The sequence below is a fragment of the Cydia strobilella genome, chromosome 1, assembly GCF_947568885.1.
Source record: "Cydia strobilella chromosome 1, ilCydStro3.1, whole genome shotgun sequence".
Lineage (NCBI taxonomy): Eukaryota > Metazoa > Arthropoda > Insecta > Lepidoptera > Tortricidae > Cydia > Cydia strobilella.
The window spans coordinates 10,880,744-10,901,070 of record NC_086041.1 but is presented as its reverse complement, the minus strand read 5'-3'; the positions used below and the strand labels follow the sequence as shown (position 1 = coordinate 10,901,070).

General features: G+C 35.2%; 1 protein-coding gene across 2 annotated transcripts; it reads left to right on the top strand.

Moving 5' to 3' along the window:
- Positions 1-12,729: 12,729 nt before the first annotated feature.
- Positions 12,730-20,327, top strand: LOC134747066 (uncharacterized). 2 transcript variants are annotated; one of them, XM_063681638.1, is made up of 6 exons: positions 12,730-12,812; positions 12,963-13,224; positions 13,692-13,759; positions 14,593-14,712; positions 17,698-17,748; positions 18,318-20,327. In XM_063681638.1, exons 2-6 carry the CDS (start codon positions 13,041-13,043, stop codon positions 18,402-18,404), a joined length of 510 nt encoding a protein of 169 aa, XP_063537708.1. In that variant the 5' UTR covers positions 12,730-12,812; positions 12,963-13,040; the 3' UTR covers positions 18,405-20,327. The 2 variants fall into 2 exon arrangements, with proteins under 2 accessions (XP_063537708.1, XP_063537705.1); XM_063681635.1 differs by having other exon boundaries at positions 12,732-12,806.

Sequence of the window (20,327 nt, the reverse complement as noted above, 5' to 3'; positions counted from 1 at the left end):
CATACAAAAAGAGATAACGTTTTTCCACTTATGAACATTTTCCATTCTCCATGATGTTTTAGTATGTTATTGAGACATATTTATAGGTTTTCCTTTTATCAAAATTATACAATACAATTTTTTTTATGTATGCTGAAGCGATCGACATCTAAATCAGTGATTTGTTAAGATTTAGTAAATTTAGTTAGTGGAAACCGTTTTCTCCCGAAATGGAAATTGTATGAAAAAAGTGACTATTGTCAGTAGCTGTTCTTCGCTCTTAATATAGCATTCAGTATTTAACAAAGCATATTTTATTATAGTACATACTAGAGAGGGAAGTAGTTTCCAGGCATAATATTAAGTGGCTTTTTCAATAGTATTTCCTCGTTTTATTTTTATTTTTCAATATTTAGCACTAATGATCCTTGCACCCGTCCGCGACTTTGCTCGTCCGCGTACAAATCGTAACGCGTAACGTGTAATATTTCGTGTTTTTGGCTTGAATTCCTCAGGTTTCGTGCTTTAACTCTAGTCATTGATTTGGTTCTAATGACCTAAAAATCTAGACTCATTGACACCGATTTATTAATTATTGCATGATCATATTAAATAAAAATATATAGTAATGTTTAACAAATGTATTTCTTTCAAGAAATTAGAGTAACACAAGTACACAAAAAGAGCGTAACAAATTAACTTAAATAAAAACTAATTTATTTAAATAAACTAAAATTACAAATAAATTAAAATTTTATAAATGGGGCACTGAAGGCAGCTTATTGACGATGATAAATACCAACAACAAACGGCCCGATTCGAACAATTATAAGATGTCACAGCGATACGACACTGATCTGTCAGTGTCTAAAGTGACAGATCAGTATCGTATCGCTGTGTCATCTTATAAGCATTGTTCGAATCGGGCCGATAGTAGCTTGTCCTAAAATCAGCCTCTCAGACATTATTACTGCAACATATTATTATGATACTTTTATCAACATTTTCGATATGTTTGATTATCTTTGCATTTGCGGTGAATGTTTGATAATACTACAATATAACAATGTAAATATCTGATAGCAAGATAGCGAATAACCATGGAAAACTCTTATGCCTCTTACTATCGCCTCAAATTGAACCTTAAATGTATCAGCCACGGAATAAATTATTGAAGGGCTAGGGAGACTATAATACGAGGTTGTGTCTTTTTTATAACAATGGGTTTGAACAAAGAAAGTTGAAGGTGAAGATGCTATAGATGACCAATATCAACATGAATATGGAATAGACACCAGATACATAATATGTACTGCGAAAGGCTGTCACTGTCAAATTAAATAGTGGCTTATCATTTGATGCACCTAAGTACAAAACTACGAAAACCGACGTTGCAAGCCTCCAGGAGCAGAAATTCACTTTCATCCATGGGTGTACCACCATCTTTTCAGACATTTTAAAAGCGTTACCTACGTAAATTGTTAGTTATTTTTTCTACGAGCCAACTGCAAAAATTAAACAAACTAGGTAAAGATCTATTGAAAATTTAGATTTTCCCACCGAATAAGTAATTATTATATATCTATTTCTATTCCTTCGGTCGGTTTTGCGTTGTTAAATAACGTGGCACGTACCTGTTTTATTATTATTTCATAATTTGTTGATTTGGATTTATTGCATGATTTTAGAGTAAGTATTATTTATGAATTTGGTGAAATTATTCTATTTCTGAAGTCAGAACAAATATTTCGTCCAAACAGCTATCAGATTCAAAAAAACATTTTGTTTCGACGTCGTTCTTTATACAGTCTTAGCATCAAAAATAACGGATCAGCCTACGCGTCAAAACTACCATTCTCTAATAAAAAACCGGCCAAGTGCGAGTCGGACACGCGCACGAAGGGTTCCATACCATTAGGCAAAAAACGACAAAAATTCACGTTTGCTGTATGGGAGCCCCATTTAAATACGTATTCTGTTTTTAGTATTTGTTGTTATAGCGGCAACAGAAATACATCATCTGTGAAAATTTCAACTGTCTAGCTATCATGGTTCATTAGATACAGCCTGGTGACAGACAGACGGACAGCGGAGTCTTAGTAATAGGGTCCCGTTTTTACCCTTTGTGTACGGAACCCTAAAAACGAAATATGTCTCTATTACTTAGAAAAAAAAATAGAAAAATATTTATTTGGCATAAAAAATATACAATTATATAAAACAATTAGACTGAGAATGATACTTTTGAACGCAAACGAATAGAAATACATAATATATCTCTATTTAGAAGAGTATTCCAAGGTGGCAGATTTTTTGGCACGTATTTTAATCCATTACTATTGATGGCGACTGTACAAGTTGACCTCGGGAACCCATAACATATTTACGTAGTCAGAGATTACTACAGTTAGACCAAGATAAGTCTGCAACGATTTTGATAGCCCACGCAGTGCAAGTGTTATTTTAAGGTAGGTAATATAATGTATAGGTACCGATTATTAATTTATTTAAGTATATAAAATTCACAAGATATACGCTCACTTTCCACTTCCAAACATTTTCCATTCTCCATGACTTTTTAAGTATGTTATTCACACAATGAAGAACTAGGTTTATAGGCTTTCCTTTTTTTTTTCAAAATTTGCAAAACAAAACAAAAAAATTTTTTAAGCGAAACCTATAAACCTAGAATATTATATTATGATGAAGCGATTGACATCAAAATCAAAGTGATTTGTTAAGATTTATTTACTGGAAACCGTTTTCTTCCTTAATGTAAATTGTATGAAAAAAGTCAAAAGTGCCTATTGTCAGTAGCTATTCTTCCCTCTTAAATTAGGCCACGAGAATCAGCGACCACTTAATTAATATCACCAGCATTTCTTCTGTCCTTGTTAACTTAGGTAAATGAGAGAGAGATGCGAAACGTGTTGTTCAGATCGAAATTGATACGGGTACTTAGTTCGGCGGTTTTATGGGTCATCAGTCAGTCTATGATTTCGCAGTAACTCTTGGTTTCCAAGTAAGCAAATTTTGCACGGAGCATTGTTAGTGCGTACCTAATTATATGTCAGATTCTAAACGGAATGGTTAATTATCTAAAAAATCCCGGTATTGAATTTTATCTACTTTACTGTCCCGATTAAAACGTTTCAATCCGTCACTCATTTCATTATGGAAATTGACAAATACAGAAGCGGCATCAACGCTGTCTCAGTAATGTCGCAACAGTAATGCGGCTGCAGTTGGCATCCGAATGTTACTTTAATTTTGTTCAAATTATGCAGTTAATTCCAGGTCCATATCGACTTTCGCCTAATGTGTATATGAGGTACATGATCATTTTTGTTTATTTTCAATATTTAGTGCTCTCTACAAAATTTTGTTCACGGAGTAACTAGTACTTTGTATTCTAGCCTACAGTCGTGGGGGTCTATTGCTCCAGGGCTATCTGGAAATAAAACAGCCATAAGATTGAGCCCCAATGTTCCATCGTAAACGTTAGACTAAGTTTTTTTTTATAATAGTATAAAATATTTGTTCCATTCCAACAATTACGATCGTATAAAATATTATTTGGATTTGATTATTATGAGTTTATGAGTTATGATTATGACTCCCATATTTATAAATTTCTCTGGGATATTATGTTCTGACCCACATCTCCGTTGCAGTTTCATTTCCATTACAAATCGGACACATGCAGCGAAATTGCCAGATGACAGTCAACGGAATAACACAAAAAATACTTTTATATTTGAGGCTTTTCAGCCTAATACCGTAACAAACAGGCGCGAAAAATAAATACCATCACTAATTACTACTCCTCATCATTCAGTTATCAGAGCTTTAGTGTGAGCCACAAAATAAGACATTCAAACATACATAAACTCTAAAAGCCTTTTCTGCCTTCTTCGATATTCGGGTGAAATGTAGTTAATTAGGTACCTATAGTAATTATGAATGCGACTGTACTGTCGTCACTTTTGGCCCCGATTCACAATGATTGGCAGCTGATATGGGATGCATTAAATTGATCGCAAGAAGATTGGAATCAACGTCAAAGTAATTAATTGAAGTCATATTGTATAACTCTACATCTGACTAGAGTTACTGTTACGAGGTTTCACACCTAATGGGTCCCAGCAAGGTCAGAGTAGTATTTATATTCAAAATTTTTGCATACACATAGTCTGTACGGAACCAACCTAATTAGTTAATTCATAGCATCATACTATGAATGACTTATTACCATCATAAATGAATGGTAATAAGTCATTCGTCATGGTAATAATCTAATAATCTGATATCAGTAATTATTAGTACGTTTTGCAATTACATATTGGCTGACTACTTAAGGAATTAAGACGAAAGTAGAGGACCCGAGCGAAATCGCCTTTTCATACAAAAGTAGTCCTCATTTTCTTCTCTGGATATTAACATTATTGATATAATATTATGACACAATTTGTTGTATATCAACCACAGCTATGCCGATACGTTTAATTTTTTCGATTTTTTAATTATTACAAGAGTTAGAAGCGTTTAAAAATAATGTAAAAATATATTAAATAATTGTGGGACTACGTATGTATGGAGAAGCAGCCGTCCCCTTTCCTCTTAATGACACTTTCGTCTTGAGTTGTAACTGTTGTTGTACTTACCAAAGTCGACATTGGGCGGAAGCGATAATCGAATACCAGTCAATAATTCAGTGACAAAACTGTTTCTGTACCAGTTCAGTTATCCTGATTGGATTCGGTCCAATCTGTGATTGCTTTTTACGTGGCTGGTACTCGAGCGTATTTTGCATAACACCGGACCACCGGTCTTATCTCTCTTCCTAGGAAACAAAAGATTGCGCGTAGAGGTTGACGCCATTACGCAGAAACAACCATAAATGACGTTCGAAATTGCTTAGCGTACCTATTTACACGCAAAAAAAATTCAAATTTTAGAACACATATCATTCATATAGGATATGTAGGAATGCGTGAAGAGTCAGATGCTAAACAAGTAGCGTAGATGCCTATTAAATCTATCTTATGTGCTTTAAAAAAATATTTATGTACTTACCTACATCCTACACCTAAAAGTCATCGCGATTTGGCTACCTAGTTGTTTTAAGATAGGTATTAGCAAGAACGTTATATATTGTTCTTGGTATTAGTAAGTAATGATAATCGCCGACATTGAAAAATTTCAAGCACCTAAATAGGTAGGTGGTAGGTGCCACAGAAATAAATAATTAAATCTGTGGTAGGTGCTCATGAATTATGAATTGTAAAAAGGTGAAGCTTTTTAAATCTTGTGTACAATGAGTTTTCTCTAGAGACACATAGTACATGACTAAGTACTTTTCTACAAAAGAAACCAAATCTCCAAATTTAAAAGACTCAGACTTCGATTAAACCAAATATAGATATAATTCCGTAATAGATGTATATAGTCTAAGGAAAAACGTGCCTCGAAAGACAAGAAAATTTGATTCTCGATCAGATGGCGCCACTACCTTCGGCCTACTCCCGGATAGCTGGCATTGACGGTTTATTTTGTTATTTTACAATTTAAACCCATATCAGTGAAAGACCATGGGTCAAAATCATATAAAAATAATTAAGTCAAATAAAAAAAATCACATTCATATATAAATACATTTTTTGATATTTTTGTTTTTATAGTTTTAATCGTGTGTCGATAGATGGCAGTGAATTTAAGGCTCCGTCACACACGCACGTTTTGCGGGCGGGGCGTGAGCGGACGCCGGCGCGACGGGAGCGCTCTCATCGCGCTCCGTTCACGCTCCGCCCGCAAAACGCGCCTGTGTGACGGAGCCTTTACTGTGGCACAACATTTTCTATGACAGTACCGCTCTATCCTATTATATCCTCTTTGATTAAACTATATGAAAATGATGCCTTAACTATAAGTACCTATTTCAAATACTTACTTGAATCATAGATATAAACTTGAATGCTTCCGAAATTTTAATAATTGTAAGTCAGAAAGGTGCTATCGGCAGGCGGGTACCTACAAAATGTCGTACTTCTAGCGATAAAATAGTAATTTGTTTCACTCCTATAGTACGAGATTACCCGTTTCGCCTACGCATCATCTCGCCTCAACTGTGAGAGTACCTGTGTACACTGTACAAGCCCCTTAAAATAATACTTAAATTTTATTGCATATCCAAGAGAATGTTGCAGGATGTTTGTGAGGAAGAACTTATTACCCAGTAATTGTTTGGAAAGTAGGTAGGTACTCGTAGTAGTAATCACTTTATTATACACAACACAGGTTTGCATTAAATTTACAGGAATAGAGGTACAAAGGCGAACTTATAAAGAAAAGAAAGAAAAAAGGGGAAAGTTGATAAACAACTTGTGTGGACGAGTAGGTCCACTAATTGTATCACATTTATTTTCGTACTACCCTCTACCCTCCTGTTTTAAATTAAATATTTATTTGTTTTTGTTTTCTATTTAAAGAAAAAATATTTGAGTGATGCCGTTTTCATTCTACACTTTAAAAGTCAAGTACTTAACTATATTATAGGTACTTTAAAAATGTGACATACATACATGGAAATTATGTCCCGCCAGCGCCGCCCGCAACTACACTGTCTCTACTTCTTATGACACTCATTATAATGTACAAGAAAAACCTTAAAGGATGACTCACGTTAGACCGGGCCGTGTCCGGGCCGGAGCTTCCGGCGCTTACTTTTTTATGACATGACTGGTGATCACGTGATGTTTTCCATGGAAAACGAAGCGCCGGAAGCTCCGGCCCGAACACGGCCCTGTCTAACGTAACTCATCCTTAAATCAGCCAACAGCCTAACGTGAGTCATCCTTAAATCAGTAAACAGCCACTTTATCTGCAAAATATTTATCGCAATAAATGTCATACTGAACTGCTCTAAATTGATTTGTTTGGAAAATTAATTATTTGAGTGGCAGTAAGCGAACTACCATTACTCAAATTTTCTTAAGCTATCATAGGGTAAGCGAATTATTTCATTTTGGATTACAATTTAACTGATTCGCAAAAAAATTATTAACTGAAAAATTTGTTGATCAGCAAATGTCTAACCAACCTAGCCTACCCTTTGCTGATCAGCTGATTTTTAAGCAAAAAAATATATTGATTAAATACTTTTGTCTTTCAAAAAACTTACTGCCCGCTAACTTTGTTTTCTAGTAGCAGTTGGTTTCTGTGAAGGTCGCAGTTCTAACCTAACCTTACCCATTTTTCTAGTAGCAAAGTTGGTGTCAAACAAGTAATCATCTAATGAAATGCACGCACATGATTGGCTGCTCGTGTCACATAGACTGATTTAGTTCAGCCTGCAACCGCGATTTTTCAAATCAAACAATCCACCTTATTATATCAGATTACCATTCCTTCAATATGCATACCTCTCAATTAAACTGCTTAAAGACATGTTTTTTCTAACAGCCAATTCTTAAATCTTTCTGACCAAGTAATTATTTTGCAGCTCGACTATTTATTAAGCAGATAACAGAAGCAGATCGATATTGGTTATAATGTTGACCGTTTGTGAATTGTTTGCTGAACAAGAGTTGTAGCTCGGTTTTTATTTATTGCCAGCTAAGTTTTTGTATGCTGTCCAATTGATTTAAGGGCTATTTTTTAATCAGTTTTAAGAACGGCTGATTATTACTTCCCTTTATTATAACTAAATAATTTTCACTGACAAGTACAACTGATCATGGGTCCGGATATATTTAAATACTGTCTGTTCTTCATATCAGCAAAGATAGATATCTCCGTATCAGGGTCCATCTATAGTCATAATTTAACTGGCTGGCTTTACAAAGTTAACTTTACCGCACTCTGTGGCTCCACGGCCTCTAAGAACGCCTAGTCATTGTTATTGGAATGTTTGTTTTGCTTAACGCCTTGTTTAAGTCCATTGATAAATCGTGGATTAACAGGCCAAGCCTTCTTATTGGAGGCGCGAGCGCAGACACGTCTTATTTTCAGACGAACCAGTGTAAAACTAGGACCATCGATTTTAAACAAAAAATTACCGTTTAAATCGCGTATTTTTAGTCACTCGCGCGACACGTTTCGGAGAGCCTAGGGGCCCGTTTCTCAAAAGCTTGTAACTTGTAACGCAAGCGGATGTCACTTTTTGACAGCTTTTGTTAGAAAGGGACTTGCACTTGTATTACAAGCTACAAGCTTTTGAGAAACGGGCCCTAGGTCTCTATTTATTTTTCAAGTTTTTATAGTTGTGCCTAACATGTCGCGCGGGTGACTAAAATACATGAGTTAAACCGTAATATTATCTTACGACAGTTTTAAGTTTTAATTCTATTAATTATCGATTTATCACAAGAACGCATCGTACGAGGCCCGTGCCCGTAAGAACTAAATATGCGTAGATACCAAATTGGAAATTTGCTCTTACTGACTTATTTTACAATTTGTATTGTTGTTGTTGTTAGATGGCGCTGTTACGATTACGCCCTGAATGGCCTGAATCATGTCAGCAAAATTTCTTGTGATAATGCCTAAGACAGACAGTACAGTTTTTGATTAAGAAACAAATTACATCCCACCAAAACCATTTTGTAAGTGGCTTATTTTTCATTCCCTAATGGGGGGTGGTTTACTAGAAATCCTGAAATATCAATTTTATTATTTATAACAAGGAGCCCATATTTTCAGACCTCTAGCACTAAAATTTGCGGAAGTCTCATACAAACTTTCATCCCCTAGTTTTAGGGGTTGGGGGGTAAAAGTTATGTTTTAGATTTTTTTTTGTCGTTTGTGTACAAATACTAGCTTACATACCAAATTTCAGCTTTCTAGGATTTCAGCAAGTACCCTTGAATTTTTATGATCATCAGTGAGTGAGTGACGAAATCGGATTTTTTTAGATATCAATAAAATCTAAAGTATAAGAGCTATGCAATTAAAACTTTTTATTTTTAATAAATCCACTATTGACATCGTATCCTGAGAATTTTGTTTATCTGGTATAATCCAAACCCAAGTTATGAGGGTTCAAAGAAACGACGAAGCGCTTCGAGAAAAGGCCCTATAGTGCCCTTGCGCTTCGCTTGGCTCGTCTTGGCGGGGGCACTACCAGATTACCTACGAGAGTGCGAGCGTGGTTTTTACGTGCGAAATCTGTGACCGGGAAATGGGGGAACTAAAGGGGTCCACTGACTATCAGTCCGCCGGACGATATCGGCCTGTCAGTTGTTCGGAACTGTCAAATTTTTGTTTCAACTGGTAGGCCGATATCGTCCGGCGGACTGATAGTCAGTGGGCCCCTTTACACCGTTGACATAAAAACGCATGGCGTGGAAAAATTTAACTTTCCATAAGTTTAAATTTGAATGTTATTTGACTGGGGTACGTGTTAAATCACCAAAGTGGCCCATAGACGCCGCACGCCAGGTATCTGCCGCAGTCGCGAATACCTTTAGCTTATATTAGATATTAACTTGTGCTCGGTAAGTGAATGGAATGATCCCTGATGCCAATCAAATTCGTGTTACGTGTTGCATCATTCGATGTTCACAGACCGATAACTGCCATATAGTACCTATTGAATTCCTATGAATTGACGGACGGGTTGTATCTTTTTGAACTGTAAATTAGCCGAATTTTGTCTTACTAGCTTTTGCCTGCAACTTAGTTCGCACAGAATAACATAATCGCTCTCCCATACAACTTCAAGGCCCTTTTCATTCCCATAGGGGAAGATTTTCTTGGTAATTAGATAGTTATTATTTATGTCAACTCACATTGACATCCTATATATGTTCTCTGTACCCTTTAGTTAGCCTAAGGAAATTGTTCCTAAGGCTACATATTGATGTAGTCGTTGTATCCTATAGTTGGCCTTAGTTAAGCCAAAGAGTTGTTGAGTGTAGGTAAAGGAGGCGCAAAATCTAATGAAATAAGTGAAAGTGAAACAAATGTAATAATTATAACCTACCGTGAAACATCGTTAACAAACATTAAAACGGTGTTATATAAATAAGTGACATTACTACATATATGCTATCAATCAATTAATGAGAAAGGAAAGGAGAAAATAGCGGTAGGCTGAAATTGGTTAATAAAAAGGTTTCCGACATATGGAATGAATATAAGATTACTGAAATAATATAAAAACGAAAGGCTTGTTTCATTGTACACAACTTAAGTTTCATTGTGAATCAAGAATCTGGTCGGCATGCTGTGAGAAAGGTACGCCTTTTATGCCCACGGAGCATGATTGCCAACTAGGTAGACGCGGGAGGCTTTTGAACATCTCCATGCTTGATATTGATATCATACACTTTCTGGCAACGTAGTGTTTAATAAATATCGTGAAGTTTCATTGTGTACGACTGTTTCAATGTTAGACATGTGACATAACCTTGCCATCAATGAAACATTCAACATATAAAACCATATCTCAGCCGTTTCTAGTTAAGTATCTTATATTTTGCCATAGGATAGACAATAGTTATTTGTTATACAAGGGTGCAAAGTTATATTTTACCCGCGAGTGTTTCAACACACGAGAAGTAAAATAAATTTGCACCCGTGTGTAACACAAAACTTTTCACCTCACTATAGCGAGGAAAGTGCAACATCCACAGGCGTTAGATCATTTACGTTTTGTTATCTTTCTGTTAAGCTACTTAAACACGCTCCATCCAAGGTCAAATTACTTCCCCCGCTAGTGGATAAAATGCGTTTTTCCCCTCCGCTCCGCTTGTTTTAAAGGATAAAAGACAACTTTCCGAGCTAGTGAGGGGAAAACTATTATCAATGTTCACGGTATTTTACTTCCACAGATTTCGCACATATTCTTTAATTATTTAAAAAAATAATGAGTTTGTTTGTTAACACCTGGACTGTTACAATGCCGTTTCATTGTCAACAAAGAATGACACAGGTGGTCAACATTGAAACAATGCTATACGGATACGGCCAAGTAGGTTAATAATTTAATAATTTGCGTAGAAAAAAAAAACAAGTAGAATGTTTGTTTAATTAAAATATAGTTGGTCCAGCAAATCTACACCTAGTTTCCGAGATATCGCAGTTTTACTGTGTCCGTTTGTTTCAACGTGGGACAACTGACCCTACATATATAGGTTAGCAGGGTAGTTCCCGTGCACAACTATTTTACTAGCTTATCATCTTAGGTACTGTCAATTAGAAACTTCTACACTCGTTATTGTTAACTTTCTAACTGTTATATATTTATGCAGCAGTCACGATTAGTTCCATTATCCTTATGCTAATTAAATAAAATCTGCTGATGCCGATTAGACCTCAAGAGCATTACTAAGCCATTTTTACAAAAGCATTAGACAAACAACGACAAAGTTCGCAAATTGCGGACATCTTTCTTTGTCACTCTATCACGCCTTAATAGGATTAAAAGAGGAAGATGCAAGACCCTTAAAGGAGGGCCCTTTACGCTCAATGAGCGGGTCTATAATTATTATTTATCTTGCCGCAGATGCGCCAAAATATGGTCTAGCCAGTTCGCGCTTCGCGCCTCCTTTGACGCGGGCCGATAAACCGACAAAAAACGGAGAACTAGGCGCGAAGGTGTGAACAATCTGCGAAACGACCCCACACTTACGTTCGCGGCTTCGCGCCGTGATTCACGCACATAGTCTGGAGGGGACTTATTGAGCGAAAATCAAGAAATCACGTTTCGAATCGATGAAGTTACTAGAAAAAAACCTCAAGATTGCTAATTGGTTTTTTGGCAACCGTAGTTAATGTAAAAAAGCGTTACGATTTTTCAAAAACGCTGCTGGCTGAACCTACTGCACCTTAAGTCAGCTAAATGCAATCGCTAGATGGTGCTGTTTCTTGCAATAAAAATTTTGCATCACACTCAATAATACCGAACACCGCTGAATGGGGATGCGCGAGTCGCGTGTCGTCGCCGCCGTTTTGAAGCAGCTGTGACAAGTTGACAACCATAATATAGTTGGTCAAACCATGGTCAAACCAAATTGTCAGTAAATAAGAACAAAAAAAATTATACTCATCCTTTTCTTTTGGGTGCAGTGCTAGTACTAGTGTAAGACAAAGATAGTATGATTCTCTCTGTCTATGTTTAAAATGAGACAGTCCTTTGACAAACTGCTGAGAGCTGAGAAATTGTCATTCCAATCGCAAAGAAATACCAGGGGCACAGAAGTTATCAAAGTATTGAAGACCGATTCGAGGAAACGAACGTAAAATTATTTGTCATTTATTTTACCACGAAGACTATTTACGAGACGTGTATTTTTTTTTAAAGAATGTAAAAATGTTAAATGATTTGTTGTTTCATCTACAGTCTGGCAAAAAAGTGTAGGAATTAAAAAGTGGCAACACTGTAGTGTCGTCCCTTTCAAATCAATCTAAGAAAAACGGGACGACACTACAGTGTTGCCACTTCTTAATTTCTACTCTTTTTTTGCCAGACTGTATTTATACCCATTACTTCATTCTGTAACTGAAATTAAAAGAGTATGCGTATAACGAAATGAACTTGTACGTTTCGTTTCAAGCACGCTAACAAGTTCATTAAAATTTGTCTTTTCAATGTTGTCTATGTAGTTTCTGAAGTATTTGCATTGGTTGGCTTAGCAAACATTTTGCACTAATAATAATAATAAAGTTTGTTTTGTCCCATTTTTTAATACGTATTTATTTAGAATAAATAACGGTCTCTATGAACAGCAAAACGAAACGTACAAACAACTCGATCAGTCAAATTATAGAGCTTGTGTTGGAGGCGTTTAATAACTTTTTAAGTCTTTTTCGGTGTTAAATACAGGGTAAAAGTGTGTGTTTTTATAATATACCAGCTTATAAATAGTATAACAGCTACTGCAACGTAAATACATGAGGCTTTTCATTTATAAGAGCAGATTAAAATTAAATGTTATTTGTCCAACAAGGTGTGGTCAAGTCAATTGTTTCTATTATTTCAGAAGCCTGATAATTCACCACAAACTATTCGACATCAATTTGGATAAGAATAGTCTAAGTCAGACGCTGAAATAGCAAAGATGGTCGTGTTAGAATCTTGTTGGTCGCCCTGCATTTGGTCTAACGTGAAGACTGGCAGCCGGGCGGTGGCGGTGTACACGGCAGCGATGAGTGTAGTTATAATCACATTCATCAGTTACCAGCTAGCAGGTGGTGACTCAGCACAACTATGGAATCCTCTGTTTGAAACCGATGTCCGGGGATGTGAGTACTTTTGCAAATCTCTTTATGTATATACATTACCCTGGGATTCACTTCAAAGAGCCTATCAAATGCTGTTTAGACGGTATACCAATAAACAATGTTTATTGGTATACTGTTTATGTCCAACATGGACAAAAGCCCCAAACAGTTAAAGAATAAAAAGATTGTCTGTTATGTTGATTTGTTGATGCACAATATTATTTCTTCTCTCACTTCATTTAACCAAATGAATAGGTAGACAAAGCACGTAGCTGCAGAAAAACTTGCTTACTAAAAGAATGCTGATTTTGAATAAACATAAAATGTTTTTGGTCTACAATAAAATTATGTTGTTACCACAAAAACATGGCAGCCACTTCATTTGTCAAGTTTGCAGTAACAACTTTTGCTTAGTTTAACTATTTATGCATAATATTATGTGTTTTCTTACTTTGTCAGATCCCAAATAAGGTCATGTTTTGTTTCAGCAATGAAAGTTTTTGGAGGCATTTTCATCTGCATTCTCGGACTCCTGATAATATCTTCAATTTGGATGGTATGTGTTAATTTAACCTCCTGCCTACTCGTATTTTTAAGTTGAACATGGTTGAACTATAGTATATTCCACATAAATAATGATGGTCTATGTCCTCTGGGTAGCACAAATGCAGGCACAAGGTTAAATAGCAAAACAAGGGCGGATCCAGCTTCGAGGTCAGGGTCACACAGACAAATTTTAGTTCTTTTCTCACAAATAAAACTATGAAACTTATTTATTGTAAACCCAGCCCAGCGCTCTGGATCCGCCTATGTAGCTATGTATGTGTGTGTGTGTATCTTTAAATATTCATTCATTGGTTTACGGTAAAAGTTGGTAAAAGAAAGTATTGTGAGAAAATGGGATTAATTTTATAAGGCAAATTTCCCTCTGGTTGGAAGGTCCAATGGCAGTTGCTTTTGTAAAAAACTAGTGCCCGCATCAATTCTTGAGATAAGATTATTAGTGTGCCTTGGGCTCCTACAAAATTCAAATTGTCAGGCTGAATGATTTAGATGATACAGAGGAACGTAACAGGCAACTGCCTGCGAATGTGGACACCCAGACCAGACCATCGAACACATAGTGCTGGAATGTCTCCTCACAAAATATATATGATGTGAATGACTTCAATATCCTGGCTGAAGAAGCGGCTGCTTACCTGAGTAGGGCAAAATTTTATTTCAAGTTGTTACATAGTATAAATAGTATTATATATTCTCTAAAGTTTTGTACATGCAACAAAGCCATATGATAAAAAAATAACAGGCAATTGTCTGTTTCACATTTAGCCTGGGTCACCTTAATGTTTGATGTGTGTCTCGTTGTAAAAAAACATTTTATATTTTCAGGTGATTGGCATTAATATTTGGATGCGAGGTCTCATACTGCCCTGGCTGATCATCATGGGACTCATCATTTGCTTCCAACTTACCTTCGGGTTGTGGCTAATAGGGGGCTACTACATTTATGTAAGTTAATTATTGTAAAAGGATGAATCAACTTTTTCTTGTCACTTGTTGCCATAGTTATGGTTGCCTGGACCACTCTTGAAACCCTGGTTTTATAGTATTTAAATTAATGAAATATACATTTTTATGGCAGTTATAAGCCCTTTCCATAATGGGTCATCTACCAAGGTACCAAGCATGATAATATTACGTGAAACGAGATTAGAGTTCCTCTAACAAACTGCCACTATTGTCGCCTGGCTGACAGGATAGAATAACAACAAGAAATAGTTAATGTACCCAAAAACGTGTCTGTTGCTTCCCTTCTGGCAGAAACTATATACCACTTTTAGGGTTCCGTACCTCAAAAGGAAAAAACGTAACCCTTATAGGGTCACTCGTGCGTGTCTGTCCGTCCGTCAGTCCGTCTGTCACAGCCTATTTGCTCAGAAACTAAATTTGGTACACATATATAAGTCTGTGACCCAAAGACGGACATGTAACGTCAACAAATGAATTTTAAACATTGGGGCCACTTTGGGGGGATAAATGAGAAAATTAAAAAACAATAAATCAATTATTTATTCAAAGACCAACTGGGATCAATCAGTGTTAGTAGTTAGTACTTATGGGTAATCTTATACTATGGTTAGACAATACGGGTTACGGGTTAATGTCTTGAAAACTATATCGTGTTTATACATCAAATGTATTTTTTATAAATTTAAAATTTAACAGTTTAGAAGTTATTCAAGAAAATAGTTAGGTATTCAAAAAAATGACCATTTCCCCCTCCCCCCTTTATCTCCGAAACTACTAGGTCTAAAATTTCTAAAAAAAAAAGTACACAAAATAGTTCTATACCTAAAGATGACAGGAAAACCTATTAGAAATCTACAGTCAAGCGTGAGTCGGATTTAAGAACACAAATGCGGTTAGGATGTTTTAGGGACACACAAAACCATTGGTTTTACGTAAACCTGGTGTAGATAGCTATTGCGAAGGCCGAAGGCCGGTATCCACGTAAGGCCGAAGACCCGAAACGTCCCGAAGAGGCGTAGGTAAGTAGGCGTGTTTGAGCACTACATTCATGCAGTTCTCTCTTCGGCCTTCGCTATTAAAATATTTGGGAAAGTTGCGGGAAGCGCGAACCCGTCGCAGGCTCCGAGCGTTCAGCCCAGGTTCAGCCCTACGCGGAGATCAGCCTTCGCTCTTGGGCACTTGCATTTGATCTTGCTATGCAAGCTACTATGCATCAGTTTTGTACACTAGATTTTGCATAATCCAAGAGCAATCGTAAAATATCTATAAAAAGTCACGACACATTTTCATTTTTTTACAACTTATTACTTACTTTTTATGTCTTACGTATTTTTTTCTTTTTTTTTGTATTATTTAAGTTGATCTACAAAATTACATCACTTTTTTTCTAAATACGACTGATGAAATCACTAAGTAAATAATAAGGGTTATTTTAGCTCCGAATAAGTCGTTTCTAGAGCAAAATGAGCGCCATCTCTATCAGCGGACCATTCAATAGGGTATTTGACAACATTAAAAATATATAACGAATTGCTGTCACCCTGAAAGATAATAAACTAATAAAGTATATTTCACTATATTTGAATGTAAAAAAGAAAATTTAATATTTTTTGAAATTTCATCAGGGCCGTGAACGCTCTGTGATTGGTCAACGCTCGGATGACGTCACACGCGGGTAAACATTCTTGATTGTCTTGAGTGTTTTAACTGTTTTATTTGTATTTAGTTAATTTTAGTTATTATTCCACAATTTTCTGATATATTCCGATTTATCCGTATATCTAGTGGCACAATATTCATAAGAATCTCAAAATGGAGCCGAAATATGTGAAAGCTGATGATAGCGGGAACCTACCAGACATAGACGCATTAATGGTTGCATTTTTCTTTAAAGATAATCCGGATTACTATGCTGCGGAACTTAGAAATGTAAAAACAGCTGTGTGATTATACGTAGAAATTGTTTATTTACGAACATTTCGATTTCGATGATACGAATACGACGACGATATATATATATATATAGAATACGATGACGAGAATAGTATTTGAAAGAAAAAGTATGCTATTAACTACCTACTAATGCTGAAAGAGCTATGTTATGAGGTTATGTAGTAATACATGAAATACCTAGATCTTGTTTCGTTAAATACAACAAAATCCGCTGCTTTATTTACCATATTTATTTACAGTTAAATATTACTCACATCGAAGTGGTCTTCACACATAAAAACATTTGTATGCGCTAAAGTGCTCTTTGGGTCTCTTCGCGCTAGTTTTAACCACATTTTTCTTTTTTTGGGATTCGTTGGAAGGGAAACAAACGATTTGTCTAGATTTTTTATAGTCGTACTTGAACATTGCGGCACTATACACCATTTATATACCATTTTACAGTGAAATAATGAATTCAATGCACATAAACCATAAGATTAACTAAGGTCATTAACTGAGTTTACTTGCGCGTGACGTCACACGTGTCACTTGATTAGCCCCTTTGCAAAAACAGCGTTTAAGGCGCGTTCAAAATAAATAAACTTTACATTGTTTTTTTATATTTAATACAGGAAATTTCACGGAAATATCAATGTAGTGTAATTATTAAGTCATAAACAATAAATTAAAACCATTTTCAAAAATTAGTCAAATAGCCTATTCTAAGTAATGGCTTCCTTCCTAAACATCGATATAAAAATATAAATATTATTACTTGTACATAGTTGCAGATATAAGCCACCGTGCCATAACACTCCGTTACATCTGGGATTTGATCCGACACATTCGGGTTTTTCAAGACGTTTCACGTACAAAAACAAACATAGTTAAAAATTGTGCGATGTACGGAACCCTTGAATCGCGAGTCCGACTCGCACTTGACCGGTTTTTTTTCTAGTATCTGGTGTCTTATGTAAAAATACAGGTACATTATTATTTTTATTGACTTATTTTTCCTTTATGTTACAGCTGGATGCAACATTTGCAGCCCTGGTTGATTTCCTGTTTATGGCTTACAATGTAAGTAAGAGAGTCATTTTTAATAGCAAAACTTTCGTGAGGCACTGACATATTAAATATATTAAACCGGGTCACTTTATATGTGCAAGTAGCATGTGTACCAATGATACCGTCCGTACCAATGTTACCAATTTAATTGCATTTGACAATTATTGATGAAGTAATTTGAGTATCATTGATTAGCCACTGCCCCATCTTCTACGAAAAAAACAATTAGTTATCAGGTATTTTGATCATTAGATCCTGTGTTAATAAAAGAAATCCATTGTTTAAACTTTCATCGCTGTTTAGCAAACCCCGTTTTCAACCTTGCAGTTCATTGAAAATAAGGGTTGCCATAAAGTACGTAACCTAAATTCGCCTTTACTACATAACTTCGCCTTTTTTCATCCCTTCCTTCCCTTTTCCCTTCGGTGTTATTTAGTAATTCAACATGTAGGATTTTGAATAAGTTTTAGTAATATTTTTATAATAACACTAATAACATAATGTTTAGGCGAGTTGGGGATCTTGACATCAACTAATCAAAAATAAAATGTACTATATTATTGTCATTGTCTTCATTTCAGATCTACTGTTGGCTGTGCGTCTTCTCCCAGTATCAAATAATTTTAGAAATGCAGTCACCTAATATAGAAATGTTGATCGAAGAATAACGCTAAGACAGTTTGGCACAAAAATAAAATATTTAGGTAATGTATTTCCAATCTGTATACAATGTTCACCGTTTTTTTGGATATTTTAAACAGTTTTTGAAATTGCCGCTAGAGGGCGTTAGTAGTATCGGATACATATCATTCAAACTACATCATATTAAAAATATGCCTTAAGTTTTTCAAAGTAATCTGATAATGTAATTTCTATGTAACCTTTATTGTTTAAAGTATTTTTCGTGGATTTTCTTTTAGTTTTGGCTAAATTTGTAAGAAGTATCAAATTTTCCATTAGATAGCGTTAAGTGTTATGACAAATATGACAATCTGGGAGCCGATTTTTGAATTTCGATAGCTCGATTTCGTGTTTTGTTCTCCCTTTAATACTATCTCCACGTGAAAACAAGTGGTCAATCAATACCACTAGATTTCCAATTTATATCGCTCGTATATCAAAAATAGCGTTTCGCCGTTTTCCACAGATTTTCGAGTGACGAAATCGAGCGCTCGAAATTCAAAAAGCGGCCCCCTGACAAGAATATAGGGGAAGAACGACAAAATGACAGGGTGTTTTGTTTTAGATTTTAGAATCATATCTCATATTTGAAGTAATTATAATCGGTTTTAGTTATTAATACTCATCATTGGTTCATTGCACTAATATTAACACAGCCTTTTAATTGAATAGAAACCATATTAAAATATATATTCTGAAAAATATACAGGAATGCCAAAAACCATTTTGTCCATAAAGTATGGGTAAACTGACACACCAAGTAAGGACAAGGACATAATGGCTTACTAAAATTCTAAGGACATAAGTTCACATAAAAAAAAATTGGTCTTCTTTAAAACATGTTAGCACATGAATCACAAGCCCAATGAGGCCGAGTAACCAGCATTCACCAGACTTAGAATGGAATTCTAGAAGTCATTGCAATTAATATATGGACATTTGTCGTCATCCTCTGTAAGAAAATAGCCTATGTCGTGCCCAAATGTGAACAAGACTCATGAAAAATCATATTTAATTAAAATAACTGCATTCTAGTAAAATTAAGATAAATCACTAGCTAATATCATTGGTCTCCAGTTTTAATAAAAATAATCACAAATTACTACACTTCTCATGAAAACTGAAGAAACTGATAAAACAAACTTTTTTATTAAAGAGAAGTAAAGTCTTAAAATTAACATATGCTTTTGTGGGCACCAAAACCGTTTACACTCATAATTTAATGTGACTGAGCAAATGGGGCTGGGCGTCTCGCAGAATTGTAAAAATGGCAGTAGTGAGGTGTAATGTTGCTGTGTCGATATACTCGCTACAGCCCGCCGATTTCGAAATAAGCCTAATATGTCATTTTGTCCATAAATGTCATTTCGTCCGTATTTCCTCAAAAAAATTGTTGTAGCTATTTTAATTAATAAAATATCGTAATATTTAAGACTTCTGCGTCCGTCCTTTAATATTACTCGAGATTGTATTTATACGTGAAAGATTATATTAGCGGAATATTATTAAACTTTAATTGTATGTAAAAATATACATAATAAGTAACGAGTTGTGTTAGGCAATTAGACTTGACAATAGTGAGCATTTATTAGTAATCTATGTAGACATATTTACTTGACTCACTATTATCACTACGATTGAACTGACTGACCATTTTTAAAGTGCCTGACAAGTAATTTTACTGAAAACAGAAATAGATATAAGGATAATAAAATTCGTTTAAGAAAAATGGTAGAATTCCGTCCTAACGCAATGTTAACTTATGTTCATGAATCTCATATTTCTTTGTCTATTATTACATATTTTATAAGTAACTTGACTGTAAATCTATAATATACTGCCTATGTTTTAGTATTTTACATCGTTATAGGATTTTAATGTTTGGAATAGTTTGGATATTTGTGTATACT

Excerpts from the sequence above, each read along its gene's own strand:
- LOC134747066 (XM_063681638.1), top strand. The coding sequence starts at position 13,041 with ATGGTCGTGTTAGAATCTTGTTGGTCGCCCTGCATTTGGTCTAACGTG. Across the intron at positions 14,713-17,697 it reads TAGGGGGCTACTACATTTAT|CTGGATGCAACATTTGCAGC; the intron begins GTAAGTTAATTA and ends TTTATGTTACAG. Across the intron at positions 17,749-18,317 it reads TCCTGTTTATGGCTTACAAT|ATCTACTGTTGGCTGTGCGT; the intron begins GTAAGTAAGAGA and ends TCTTCATTTCAG.